Source organism: Mobula hypostoma, chromosome 5 (genome assembly GCF_963921235.1).
Source record: "Mobula hypostoma chromosome 5, sMobHyp1.1, whole genome shotgun sequence".
NCBI lineage: Eukaryota > Metazoa > Chordata > Chondrichthyes > Myliobatiformes > Myliobatidae > Mobula > Mobula hypostoma.
The window spans coordinates 84,998,432-85,013,554 of NC_086101.1; the positions used below are offsets into that span (position 1 = coordinate 84,998,432).

Here is a 15,123-nt window from a genome sequence, read left to right on the forward strand (position 1 = left end):
ATCATGAAAAGGTCAGTTAGCCTCTCAAATCTGTTTCATGATTAATAAAATGGTGACTGATCTGACTGTAGCCTCAAATTTTGCCTTCTCGGTCTTGACAAGATCCAGACACAACTCTCCGCCAACAACACACGCAACTTATGGCAAGGTATGCAAACCATCACTGACTTCAAAACTAAGCGCAATGGTGCAGTCAACATCGTTGCCTCTCTCCCTGATAAGCTAAATGTCTTTTACACTCAGTTCCATGTTGCCCACACTGAGCCCCCAAGGAGAGCTGCTGAAGTGACCCGTGGTCATCTCTGAGGCTAAAGTACGCAAGTGTTTTCATCAAGTGGACAATCACAAGGCTGCGGGAACAGCTGGCATCCCAGGGCGGGTACTCAGGATATATGTGGCACAACTGGCAGGTGTGTTTCCAGACATTTTTAATCTCTCCCTCTCCCAGTGTAGAGTGCCCTCCTGCTTTGTCCCTGTACCTAAAAAGACCAAGGTAACATGTCTGAACAACTAGCATCCTGTCGCACTCACCTCAATAATGAGTAAATACTCTGAGAGGCTGGTCAAGGACTACATCTGCAGCATGCAACCACCCATAATTCATCTACCAACACAACCAATTGACAGATGACACAATAGCCACAGCTCTACACACCATCCTTATGTGAGGATGCTGATGTGAGAATGCTGCTCTTGAACTACATTTCAGCAATCAACACCATAATTCCCTCCAGGCTTGACAAGAAGCTCAGAGACCTCGGCCTTCACCCTGCTTTGTGCTGCTGGAGCCTGGACTTCCTATCAGATCGCCGCCAGGTAGTAAGAGTGGGCTCCCTCACCTCTGCCCCTCTGACCCTCAACACAGGTGCCCCTCAAGGTTGTGTCCTAAGCCCCTCCTTTACTCTGTATATCCATGATTGTGTCACCACCCGTGGGTTCAGTCTGCTAACTAAATTTGCTGACAATATTACATTGATTGGCCTTATCTCAAATAATAATGAGGCAGCCAACAGAGAAGAAGTCATTACCCTGACACAGTAGTGTCAAGAAAATAACCTCTCCCTCAATGTTGCAAAAACAAAGGAGCTGGTTGTGGACTACAGGAGGAATGGAGACAGGCTAACCCTCATAGATATCAATGGATCTGGGGTTGAGAGGGTGAACAGCTTTAAGTTCCTCAGCATACACATCACCGAGGTTTTCACATGGTCTGTACATACTGGCTGTGTGATGAAGAAAGCACAAGAGCACCTCTTTCACCTCAGATGGCTGAAGAGGTTTGGTATGATTCCCCAAAACCTAAGAACTTTCTACAGGGGCACAATTGAAAGCATCCTGACTGGCTGCATCACTCCCTGGTATGGGAACTGTACTTCCCCCAATTGCAGGACTCTGCAGAGAGTGGTGCAGACAGCCCAGCGCATCTGTAGTTGTGAACTTCCCATGATTCAGGACATTTACAGAGTCAGGTATTTAAAAAGGGCCCAAAGGATCATTGGGGACCTGAGTCACTCCGATCACAAACTGTTCCAACTGTTACCATCTGGGAAAGGGTTCCACAGCATAAAAAGCCAGGACCAACAGGCTCCAGGACAGCTTCTTCCACCAGGCCATCAGACTAATTAATTCATGCTGATACAATTGTATCTCTATGCTATATTGACTGTCCTGAAATACAAACTATTTATAACAAATTGCTATAAATTGCACATTGCACATTTAGACAGAGATGTAAAGATTTTTACTCCTCATGTATGTGAAGGATATAAGAAATAAAATTAATTCAATTCAATACTGGCAGTAGTTTTCTTATCCCTTGATTATCAAAACCCTATCCAGCTCTATCTTAAAGATACTCCGATGTTGCTTCCACCACACTTTGAGGAAGAAAGTTTTAACAATTGAAAACTCTCTGAAAGAAAAAAAACTTATCTTAAATGGCTGACAGCCTTTACTTAAGCAGTGAACATTTCGTTCTCAGAGTCTCGCACAAGTGAAAGCATCCCTTCCATATCTACCTGCTAAAGCACTTCAGAACCATATTCATTCCAATTAAGTCCCATTCACTTCCAAACTCCACTTTTCATAGAAACATAGAAAACCCACAGCACAATACATGCCCTTCAGCCCACAAAGCTGTGCCTCACATGTCTCTACCTTAGAAATTACCTAGGGTTACTCATAGCCCTCTATTTTTCTAAGCTCCATGTATTCCAGGTATCAATCTAATAAGCCACCTCTGATTTAATTATCTTGTGATCTAATTCCCTTCAGCCTCTTTTACCATAATGGTGACATCTTTTTGATGATGTGTCATTGTGTCACAGAGGTATATGATCAGCTTATCCATGCCAACCAAGGTGAGTACCTTGCCTATCCATGCACAGTAGCTGTCCAAATATCTTTTAAGCATTGCAGTGGTACCTGCTGTACCACTTTTCGCTGGCAGTTCACTCCCTTGCTTCTCCTTTATATTTTTCCCCTCTCATCTTAAACCCAAGCACTCTCAGTTTTAGTCTCCCTTATTCTGGGGGGTGGTGGGGAGGAGACTGATTATCTATTCTATGCATGCCCCTCATAGATTTATATAGCTCAATAAAGTAATCTCTTAGCCTCATTAACTTCAGGGAAAATAAATTAACTTCTTCAAACTCTCCTTATAACTCAAGCTCCCTACTCCTGTGAACATATTCTGCACCTTCTCCAACTTAGTTACATTCTTGCAACTAGAACTGCACACGATAACAGTTCAAAGTAAATTTATTACCAAAGTACATACTGTATGTGTCACCATATATAACCGAGAGATTCATTTTCTTATGGGCATACTCAATAAATCTGATAACCATAATAGAATCAATGAAAGACTGCACCAATAATCAGTGTGCAAAAGACACCAAACTGCAAATACAAAAAGAAAGAAAAAAAGAAATAATAATAAAGATGTAATAAATTTTGAGCTCATGGGATGAAGAGCCCTTGAAAGTGAGTCCATAGGCATTAAGAATAGTTCAGTGCTGAGGCAAGTGAAGTTGAATAACATTATCCCGTCTGTTTCAAGAGCCTGATGGTTGAGGAGTAGTAACTGTTTCTGAAGCTGGTGGTGAGAGTCTTGAGCTCCTGTGCCTTCTCCCTGATGGAAGCAGTGAGAAGAGAGCATAATCTGGGTGGTAGGGGTCGTTTATGATGGATGCTGCTTTCCTGTCACATTACTCCATGTAGATGTATGGTGGAGAACATTTTAACCTGCTGCATTACTGGTGGGGGGGGGATGGGGGGTGAGGGGGTACTGCACAGGACCAAAAGAGCTTGTAGAAACTAGTGAACTTAATTAACTCCATCATGGACACTAGCCTCCATAGTATCCAGGACATCTTCAAAGAGTGATGCCTCAAAAGGGTAGCAACTATCATTAAGGGCCCCATCACCCAGGACATGTCCTCTTCTCATTGTTACCATCAGGAAGGAGGTACAGAAGCCTGAAGGCACACACTCAATGATTTAGGAACAGCTTCTTCTCTTCAGCCATTCAATTTCTGAATGGATATCGAAACCCTGGACATGTTGTTATTTTTAGTTTTGCACTACTGATTTAACTATTTAACATATATGTACTTACTGTAATTCATCACAAACAAAAGAATATCTGCAGATGCTGGAAATCTGAGCAACACACACACAAAATACTGGAGGAACTCAGCAGGCCAGGTAGTATTTATGGAAAAAGGTACAGTCAACACTTTGGGCCAAGACCCTTCAGCAGAACTGGAGACAAAAAAGATGAGAAATAGATTTAAAAAGTTGGGGACGGGGGAAACACAAGATGATAGGTGAAACTGGGAGTGGGAGGGATGAAATAAAGAGCTGGGAAGTTGATTGGTGAAAGAGATACAGGGCTTTAGAAGAGGGAGTCTGATTGGCGAGGACAGAAGCCCATGGAAGAAAGAAAGGTGGTGGGGAAGGGAGGAATACCAGAGGAAGATGATGGGCAGGCAAGAAGATAAGGTGAGAGATGGAAAACAGGATGTGGAATAGTGAAGGAAGAGGGACATTACCGGAAGTTTAAGAAATCGATGTTCATGCCATCAGGTTGGAGGCTACCCAGGTGGATTATAAGGTGTTGTTCCTCCATCGTGAGTGTGGGCTCATAGTGACAGTAGAGGAGGCCGTGGATTGACATATCGGAATGGGAATGGAAAGTGGAATTAAAATGGGTGGCCACTAGGAGATCCCACTTCTTCTGACAGGGCACTTTTTCTGTGTGTGTTACTGTAATTCATGGCTTTTTCTCTATTATGTATTGCATGTACTGCTGCCGTAATATTAACTAATTTCACAATATATGCCGGTGATATTAAACCTGATTCTGATGGCAATTCCGTATGATTTTACCTCTCATAGCAACCTACCACTAAAGTTCATGTGGACAACATGTGCCACCTTGGCCTCATCAGTATTTTTGTTTATTCCTTTAATCAAATTTTTGAAACACGATTTCTCAGGCACAAAACCATGCCCACTGTCTCTAATCAGTCTTTGCCCTCCAAACACAGATAAATCCTATTACTCAGAATCCCATCAAGTAATTTATGTTATACTCAATAGCCTGTAGTTCCCTGGTTTGTCAATGCAGCCCTAGTGAAATTTTAAAAAAGCGCATTAGCAGCATTCCAGTCTTCCGCTACCTCAAATTGACTAAGAAAGATACAAAGTTATCTACCCTGACAGCCAACTCTAAACCACTAGATTATAGACGAAAGTAAAAGCTCTAACCTTATCTTCTCATGCGCAGCCTCATTGAATACTTTTGATGAAATGCTTCACTACATACTCCTCATATTTCAGCTTTTGCATTTTGAGAAGACAAACCACAGCACTGCTTCCATAATGAATGGCTGGGCATTGTAGAATAGAGAGGTTTAGGTGTTCAAGTACATGGTTCCCTGAAAGTGGCAAACACAGGTAGAAGGAAGAGAAGGCCTCTGGTGTGCTAACCTTCATCAGTTATTGATGGGATGTTATGCTGCAGCTGTACAAGATGTTGGTAGGGTCAAATTTGAAATATTGCTTTCAGCTTTAGTCACCCTGCTATAAGAAAGGTGACATGAAGCTAAAAAAGGTGCAGAGGAGATTTATGAGGATGTTATCAGGTCTCAAGAGAATGAGTTATGGAGAGATGTTAAGCAGGTTAGGTCTTTATTCATTGGAGTGGAGAACGATGGGTGATAGCATAAAGGTATATAAAATCACAATGGTGAAAGGACAAATGCCATGATTGATAATAAAGTATAGAGGATATACATTTAGGTTGAAAGAATAGAAATTTAATAGAAACCTGAGGAGCAAATTCTTCAACAGAGATCGGTCCATATATGTCATGAGATGCCAGAGGAAGTGGTTGAGGCAGGTACAAGAACATTTAAACTGGATGGGTAATGGATAGGAAAGGTGGTTTAATGTGAGTCAAATGTGGTCATATGGGATTAGTTTAGATGATAATCTGGGTTGGCATGGACCATTTGGGCAAGAGGTCCTGTTTCAATGCTGTATCACTCTGTGACTCCCAAAGCATTCACTCCAAAATATCTGCCCTACTGCAGCTCAGCTCTTTCTAAATCTTTCCAAAAACTGCTCACAAGGAATGCTGGAAGGAAGCCTGATGGATGCAAAGTACTCCTTCAGTACCTTTAAAATACCCTGTACTTCCACAGTATGTCTTTTCTGGTCCCCTGTCCCATGCAGCTACGGTAATGTATTCACTTGAACATTAGCTATGATTCTATTCTCAGACAATTGCTTATTGCCCTTTTCAGATTTCCCTACCTGTGCATTTGACTTGGACATACTGCTAAAATTTGAATCTGGCACCTGCAGTCCCAAATGGAGTGATGACACTTCTATGATCTATAAAAAAAAAGTTTCAAGGGTGACACCATAATTGAGGGTGTAGCGACGAAGGCTATCAAAGCTTGCAGCAGGATTTGGTTCTGCTGAAAAAAATGGGTTGAAAAATGAGATGGAATTTAATTCCGATAAATATGAGGTGTTGTACTTGGGAGGATAAAAAACAAGGTAGGACTTACATAGTGAAGGGTAGGGCACTGGGCAGTTAATTTATAGAATAAAAATAGGCAATTCTGGTCACCTACCTTCAGGAAAGTTATTAATAAGAGAACCGAATAGACAGAAAATTTACAAGTATGTTGCTGGGATTTGAGGACCAGAGTTATAGGGAAGGATTTGATAGAGGCATTCAGATTTATGAGGGTAAATATAAGCAGGCCTTTCCCACTGAAATGGGGCAAGAATAGAACTAGAGATCATAGGATAAAGGTGAAAGGTGAAATATTTAAGGGGAACCTGAGGGGGATCTTCTTCACTCCGAGGGTGGTGTGAGTGTGGAATGAGCTGACAGCGGAAGTGGACATAGGGTTAATTGCAACATTTAAGGGAATTTTGGAGAGGTACATGGATGGGAGGGGTAAGGGGGGGGGAGCATGGTCCACATGGGGTTTCATGGGACTTGGCAGAGTAACAGTTCAGCAGAGACTCGCTTGCCCAAAGGACCTATCCCTGTGCTGTTGTGCTTTATGATTCGAGGACTTTTCACAAATCATGTTCTCAAATTTTTATTTAGAGCTTGTCTTCTTTTGTACATTGTCAGTCTTTGCATATTTAAATACTGTTTTTCATGAAATTCTGTTGAATTTCTTTTTCTTCCTTGTAAATGCCCACAAGAAAATGAATGAATTGCAAGGTAATACATGGTGGCATTTACATCCTTCGATAATAAATTTACCTTGAACTTTGAACTGATCTTCAAAGGATTGAGTTGCATGTATTGATTTTGCTGCCATGCTCTTCATATTGTGAAACGATGCTGGAAATGGGAACTGAATGTTTGTTTCTGTACAATTACTCATAAAAAGGAAACTCAAGATACAAAACTGTATTTGAGTAGCAGGTAGGATGGTAATTTTTAAAAAAATTTCTGCACTGAAAACACAATACTTTGAACAGGTAAAATAAAACTATGCTATAATTGGGGAAACATTTAGTCACAAAGAACAGCACAATTTCTTTGCTTATGGTTGAATTGCATTAAACAGAACATATACAGAATTTTTTGTTAAAATAATACAACAGGATTTCATCGTACTCCGTAAAATATTTCTTATTCATACATACTTCCTTTGTACAGTACTTTGCTACAATAATAATTTGGATTGTTGTCCTGAGAAACCCTCACTTGGAGCAGGAATGTAGGAGGTTATTTTCCAAGGGAAAGACAAAAGGTGAAAAACACAATTAGTGAGTCTACATGCAATGGCAAATTTTCTCTATCTGCATGTTCCTTCACCCCATATAATCTTATATCTGGCAAGGACCCTTCAAGTTGAAGAGAACATAACTGGCAATTTTCTTGTTAAAAAAGATTTCTGAAACAATGCTTTTACTAAGAAGCTACAATAAATGAGCTGAGAGATAATTTTGGTCAATCAAGTTGGAATTGCAACACAAACTAATAGAAAATAACAAGACTTTCAAAATTCCAAACTAGAAATTCAACTTGTCAAGGTCTAATTAATAATAGTTTTCTCTCAGTTGATAGCAACTAGCTATTTTAAATGCTGCTTTAAAATGGACCGTTTTGGGATCACAGGACTGTATGTACGCGGCAGGGAGAAACAAGGACATGTTTTTCTGCTGTTGCTTAGTTGTTGTGTTGTTCTATGAGTATTGTAGGCATGATATATCAGTGCCAGAGTGTGTTAACACATGCCATGCTGCCTCCAGCACACCCTTGGTTGTTAACGCATATTACACATTTCACTGTTAAAGTTTCGATGTACACGTGATAGATAAACTTGAATCTTGATTCTGTAGCAGTTTTCTGTTTGCCAGTCATCACATTACTGAAGGATACTTACTGAAATGCTAGTGTTTACAAGAGCTGGAAAGATATTTCACATAGTTTTATGTCTTTGATTATCTTCTGATTTCTGGATAGGACAGTGGCATGTGGAAATTAGTACAATTTCCAGGAACTACACCTATAATATTGATAGCACTCTGCCCAGAATTTCCCAACATTTATTGCAAAGGAGAATGATCCCCTGATGTTCGCGTCTCCCACAGTGCCCTTATTAAATTGTCTAGAATTTTACTGAGAACGTAGAGACCACTACTGAGGAAAAGACTTAAAACCTACAACTGGGATTAATGTATTTTATAGCTAGTTTGAAGTACTCTCAGGGGTATTTACCAAACAGTGTCAAATAGTAGCAGCTGTTGCAGATATTAAGTTCTTATGAAGTATACAGTGCCCATCTGCAGTCATGATGTGACACTGGTAATGTTCTAAAGGTCCGAGCATCATCATTTATAAATGCAGCAACAGCAACAATTTGCTGTTTTCCCAATAGTTTCTGTGTTAATGATCGTAAGAACACAACATTAGAAGGGAAAAGTTCATTAAAAAGTCAAGCCTTTTGCAACCAAATGTGACCCATTCATGATTGATACTCCTTTTATTAAAGTTTGTAAAAGTCTGTCTGCTTCTAGTTTAGAAAACCGACAGAAAATTCATCCAACACAGCCATTCATTAGAGGAGAAACTAATCTATGTTTTGGTAATTTTCTGGACAGACAGAAGATCAAAGTGAACCAATGTCAGGCGAATCATCCAATCTGCAAAGGGCCAAATGATAATAAGGCATCTCTAAAAGCTATCTGAAGCTGGTGTTTATTCAATGAACCATTTCACAAATACACTAATAATATTTCAGATTTACATTTAGACAGCACCCAATTAAATATTTTAGCAGAGAGTAGAGCTGGCTGCAGACATCAGTTGGTTGTTTTGCTTGATACTCAGATGGACACCGCAGCTACTTTAAAAAAAAACCTGAGCCCCTGGATCCTCAGACGATTCATAGAATGCCAAATAGAAATTACTTAAATGAAAATACCATACTCTTCTCTTTTTCTAATATTTTTATTAATTTAAATATAAGAATACAGAGTACAGGAAAAATACATATGTCAATACATTAAAATAAATCACATATAAAGACTCCTTACCCTATATTCGTACAAATCAATTAGTTCGTAACATTGAAAAATAATAATTATTTTATATTAAAAAAATCTAACCCACTACCAACACTGAAGCTGATTAATAGAAAAAAAAGATTGTTAGTCATCATCTGTGCTTTAACAGCAAATCAAAGGTTTTGAAAATAATTCAGAAAGGGTCCCCACAATGTTTGAAAGTCTTGATTAAATACCATATTCTTAAGCTTATATTACTATGTAATCAACAGAAGTCATCATTGTTGTTCCTCTCCAGCCTTGTGCTGCATCGGGCGACAACCTTGGTGTTCCTTCAGCATTTGTCTGTTGTTTTTTAAGTGGCGGAGTTGTTAGCTCAAAGCTAAACCCAGCAGGGGTGGAAAACATACGAGGAGCTGGCTGGATTCGAACCTGAGTCCACTCGTATCAAAGTCCGGTGCGGATGCCACTAAACCACTGGCGGGCACATTGGTAAAGGTACTCATTCTAAATCCACAGCTCCCCTATATTGCTGTCAACCTGCATTAATCTTTTCTAGCTCTTCTACTTTTCCAATGGTTACCGCCAATAAAGTAAACTGCCCAAAATGTAAATGGAGAGTACTGGGCAGTCTTCGGATATTAGATGCTGTTATGAAGTTGGGTGAAAACTAGCTTCTGCTCCACAGACTTCTGATATATGTAAAATAATCACATATTAACTTCAAATTCTATGATCCCAACTACACAGAAGTTATCAACTTGAATTTAATATGCGATTATTTTTCACTGAGCTATAAGTACAAAAAAGCAAATTTATTGAGGATTAACTGCAACTTACTTAACTCAAATTTATATGCTTATGGTTAACACTAAGTGTCATTAGTAAGGGAGGAAACTCCTGGAGAATCATCCAATGAGTTGGAATGGGTGGAACTGTGATGCATGAAGGGGGGTGATCATGTTGATGGGGTTGTAACATAGACTCCTCAATAGTCAGCAGGAAGAAAGGAGCAAATAATGTAAGGATGTCACAGATAGCTGTAAGAATAATTGGTAGGATTGTTGATTATAAGAGTAAGAAAGTCATGCTGAGGTTATATAAAACTTCAGTCAGACTGCACTGCTCGCAGTTTTGGTCACCCCACTCTTGGAAAAAATGCAGAGACTGTGGACAGGGTGCAGAATAGGTTTACCAGGATGCTGCCTGGATTAAGAGCTGTAAAGAAAGAGTGGGAAAACTTGGATTGTTCTTCCTAGAGTATTGGAAGCAGAGGTGAGGCTTGTCAGATACGTGAAGCACAGATAGTGTCGACAGTCAACATCTTTTCACCAGGGTAGAAATGTCAAACACCAGAGGACATAATTTTAAGTTGATTGGTGGGGGGGGGGGAGGAGTTTAAAAGTGATGTGAGGGGCAAGTTTTTTTTATACAGAAGCATGCAGTCTGGTAATCGTTTAAGAGGCTTTCAGATACACATGTATATGAAGGGAATGGAAGGAGATGAATGATACACAGGAGGAAGACATTCAGTGTAAATTAGCATCAAGATGGCCTGTCCAGTGCTGTTTTCTTTCATATTCTAATAATAGGTTTGTAATAGTAGGGGATTTAACTTTCTAAACATTGATGGGGAATGCCATAGCATTAAGGGCTTGTATGGTGAGGAATTTGTTAAGTATGTTCAGGAAAATTATCACATCAACTTGTCAATGGCTCAATTTTTCTCTCTTTTGAAAATGCAGTGTTTCCTTTTAACACTTAGTTCGTTTAACCAAAAGAAATTCTCTTTTTGCTGAGTGGAATTATAGAAAATGGAACAGGTGAGTGTACAAATGATGACTTCCTTCATGTTTATTTTGCATTACATATGTATCATTTTTATGAATCTCTGATTGTACTCAACACTTTGTAGTTAAAGATTTGATTTGAGTAATTTCTGTCTCACAATAGTTTTCAAGTTACCTTAGGAAATGAAGTGTTTATTGGGAACACTTCTGGAATATCAAGCTTCAAGCTAGTTATGAAAGGGCATAGGTTTGACACTCAATATCTTGAAATGAGGCAAGGCTGATTTCAACAGTGTTGGTGAGGGCCATGCAAAAGTAGACTGGGAGCAGACATGCCAGGGTAAAATGACGTGTGGCAATTGTTTAAAGAGACTTAATGAGACCCAGCATGTTCTCATAAGGGTGAGCAGCCATATATCCTTGGAGGTGGCAACACAGGTAGATGGGATGGTGAAGATCGCATATGACATGCCTGCATTCATTGTTTGGGGCATGAAATATAAATGCTGGGAAATTATGTAACGACTTTACAAAGCACTGGTTAGGTTGCCCTTGGGATATTGCCTGTATTTGTGGTCAAGTCATAAACTCCTCTGAATTCTGTCCAATGCAAAACATCCTTCCAGATAATAGAAAGTATGCTGCTGCACTGGAGAGAGTGCAGGGGTGTTTCATCACAGAATCTGTTGGACTGGAGAATTTCAGTGATGGGGAGAAACTGGATAAGCTGGGTTTTTTTTCTTTCAAGTGAAGAAGGCTGAGGGATGACACGATAAGAGAAGCATAGACAATGTTGAGAGAACCTTTTTCCCCAGATTAGGGACATCAAAAACTACAGGGGTAGGTGAGAGGCAAACACTTTAAAATGAAGTTATTTTACACACTCATAAAAGTTGCTGGTGAATGCAGCAGGCCAGGCAGCATCTCTAGGAAGAGGTGCAGTCGACGTTTCAGGTCGAGACCCTTCGTCAGGACTGCGTTCACCAGCAACTTTTATGTGTGTTGCTTGAATTTCCAGCATCTGCAGAATTCCTGTTGTTTTTATTTTACACACTGCTTGGTTGATCTCTGGAACTCACTACTACAGGAGGTGATGGAATCAGGCATAACCATTATGTTTTAGAGAAATTTAGACAGACATTTAATAGGGCAAGGCATAGACTTATACAGATTTAATGTAGGGAAGTAGGATAAAGTGAAAATGGCAAAAAGGAAGGCATGGACGTGGGCTAATGGGCACATTTCTGTGCTGCACAACAATGAATACTGAATGTATTATGAAATTCATCAATGACAGACATCTTCCTTTAGTTTCTCTTCTGCCTAGTGGACTGGTAAAGCAAATGCACAAATCAGTAATTTGCTACCGTTGCGGCCACTATTTCTTTCACAATATTTGATATTTCAGAAGTAGTGCAATTGACTAAATTGGAATGGTTTAGAATTAACGCTCTGAAATCACTTAACCAAAGCTCATAGGTCAATTGCACACTTGTTGTCTGCTTGGCTGTTAAACAATGATCTCTGTCATGAGACCATACCATGAAATTTCTAGTAGAGCTGAACTTATAAATTATTCATTTGAAACAAGCAGTTCTTAATTAAAAATAACCTGGTTTCTGACTTCTAGTTTATCAGTCCCGAAATCTGAACAAGCAGAATGATCACTTTTCTGTCACGGGGGGTACTCCTTACACAATGAAACTTTGCACATCCCACACTACATTCCATCCTTGAGTTCACGTGATACGGAATTAAGTGATTCATTCAATTTGCTGACAAATCTGTACACATCATAAAATGAGTTATAAAGAGGTACAGGGGCTATACGAAGAATTGGTTCCCGGATGTCAGCCTGAGGAAAGATATGAAAAACAATGTTAATATAATCCATACATAAAGCTAACTTTTAATGACTGCTTTGATCAATCACATCTTTCACTGTCATTTAACTTCTTTACAAAAATGCATGCTCGTTTGACAAGTGGATAACAGACTTAGGCCAAATGGGAGATTTTAGGTAAGATACTCTTCTGATTATGAAGACTATCTTTCTTTCTTGTGTATTGTATCCTAGCTAAGACCATTCAACCTTGCTGTGTGGAATGCAGAGAGCAGGAGAGAAAATATTAAATGCATTACAATGTTGTGATGGTGGAACCTGGGGGAAGCTGGAGTCAAAGATATTACAAGCTCGACAAGAAGAGTCTGAGTAAGTGGACCAGGTGAGTGTGAAACTCAAAAGTTTCAGAGAAAAGGCACAGGCACAGGCATGAACAGGAAAGCTTATTTTCATTGTCTGTAAATCCTTAGTCCTTAGCTCAGTGTGGGCTGGATGGTTAAGGCACTGGAACGCTCTTCCTGTGAGATGTGGGATTTCAGTGTACCTAACAATCTTCCTGATGACTATATCTGCAGGAAGTGCACCCCCTATTTCAGCTGACAAGGTCAAGGTACTCAGAACCACCTGGGAGGCTGAAATCCTTATACAAATATGGTCTCACCCAGACTGCAGGCTTCAAAACATAGATGGGTGACCACCAGTTGAAGTAAGGGGAGTAAGCAGTCAATGCAGGTGTGTCAATTTCCCTCAGCAAAAAGTAAGCCACTTTGGATACTGCTGGGAGGGATGACCTATCGGGACCCAGCAGCAGCGGCCAGGCCAGTGGCACTGTGGGTGGCTCTGGCTCAGCAGAAAAAGGTAAAGTCGGACAGAGCAATAGTGGAAGGAGACTCAATAGTTAGGGAACGGACAGGAGATTCTGTGGTCAAGAAAGAGACCCAGGATGGTGTGTGAGCAGCCACCAATGACATAGGTAGAAAGGGAGAAGAGGACCTGCACAGACATTGTAGGGAGTTAGGAAAGAGGCTGCAGAACAGGACCTCCTAGGTGGTGATCACTGAGTTACTCCCACTGTCACGTGCTAGTTAGGGCAAGAATAGGATTACAGTACAGATGCATGAGTGGCTGAGGAACTTAAGCAAGGGGCAGGGTTTCATGTTCTTGGATCATTGGAACCTCTCCTGGGGTAGGGGAGATTTGATTGAGAGGGATGGATTGCACCTAAACTGGAGGGAAACCAGTATTCTGGAGGTTCACTGGTGCTACTTGGGAGGAATTAAAATGGTTTGGTAGGGAGATGGGAAACAGAGCACCAAGTCAGAAGTGAAAGGAAGCAGAGGAAGGTAGCTGTCAGAGCCAGTAAAATTAGGAAGGAGCAAAGTAATAGATATGAGAGGATATATAGTTTGAAGTACATGTATTTTAGAGCTAGGAATATTGTGGATAAAGTTGATGAACTTAGAGCAGATCAGTGCATGGAAAGGTGATACTGTGGCCATTACATTGACTTGGTTGAGACAGGGACAGGAATGTGTAATTAATGTTTCCGGGTTTTGATGTTCTTGAAAAGGCAGAGAGGGAGATAAAAGGGGTGTGTGTGTGTGAGCCATGGGTGAGATCCTGGAGAAATGACGAGTAGGTAATGTCATTCTATTGTTCAATAAGAGAACCAGGGATAATCCTGGAAACTATAGGCCATTGAGACTTACGTCAGTGATAGGGAAGTTACTGGAGGAAATTCTTAGGGATAAAATTGAGGAGCATTTAGAAAGCCATGGTCTAATTAGGGAAAGCCAGCATGGATTTGTACAGGGCAAGTTGTGTCTGTCATGGTCCGGTCCGTGAAGTCTGCATTCCGGTTCACGGTCCAGTCTGTCAATCCGTATTCCAGGTTTTCCTGTTTCCCCCAGTTCTGTTGGGCTTCGTAATTGAGGCACCTGATTCTCGTTTCGGGCTGGCACATGAATAGCTCGGCAAACCAGGGATTGGCTGCCGGACTGTTCTCTCTCACTTGCCCCCTCACTCCTCCCTTCTGAATCCCTGGCAGTTACTTCGGCAGTTTATTTCAACAGTTACTTTGACACTAATCTTCGTCTGTAACCTTTGTCTGTTACCTTCGCCTGCTACCTTGCCTGCAACCTCGCCTGCGTCCTCACCTGTATCACCGTCAAGTTCTACCGCCGGAGTAAGACCGGAGCCTTGCCACGCCAAGATAAGGAACTATCTGTCGTTGAGTTTGGAACTGTCTCTTTGTGTCCCTGTGTTTTTGTGTCCATGTCAAAGAAGAGTCCTGGCCCTAGGTCCTGTTCTCAAGGAGGGGTCCTGACTCTGTGTAGAGCCCCGGCCCTAAGTCCTGATCCCAAGGAGGGGTCCTGGCTCTGTGTTCTGTGTATGAGTCCTGACTCTACGTCCTGTTCCCAAGGAGGGGTCCTGGCT

The 15,123-nt window shown here is 40.8% G+C and overlaps 1 protein-coding gene across 3 annotated transcripts in view; it reads right to left on the bottom strand.

Moving 5' to 3' along the window:
• Nucleotides 1-9,082: 9,082 nt before the first annotated feature.
• Nucleotides 9,083-15,123, bottom strand: part of kynu (kynureninase) — a 297,370-nt gene continuing 291,329 nt past the window's right edge. For all 3 annotated transcript variants that reach the window (XM_063048624.1, XM_063048626.1, XM_063048623.1), the window contains exon 14: nt 9,083-12,699. In XM_063048624.1, coding sequence (XP_062904694.1) covers nt 12,565-12,699 — 135 coding nt within the window. In that variant the 3' untranslated portion in view covers nt 9,083-12,564. The remainder of the gene's footprint in view (nt 12,700-15,123) is intronic.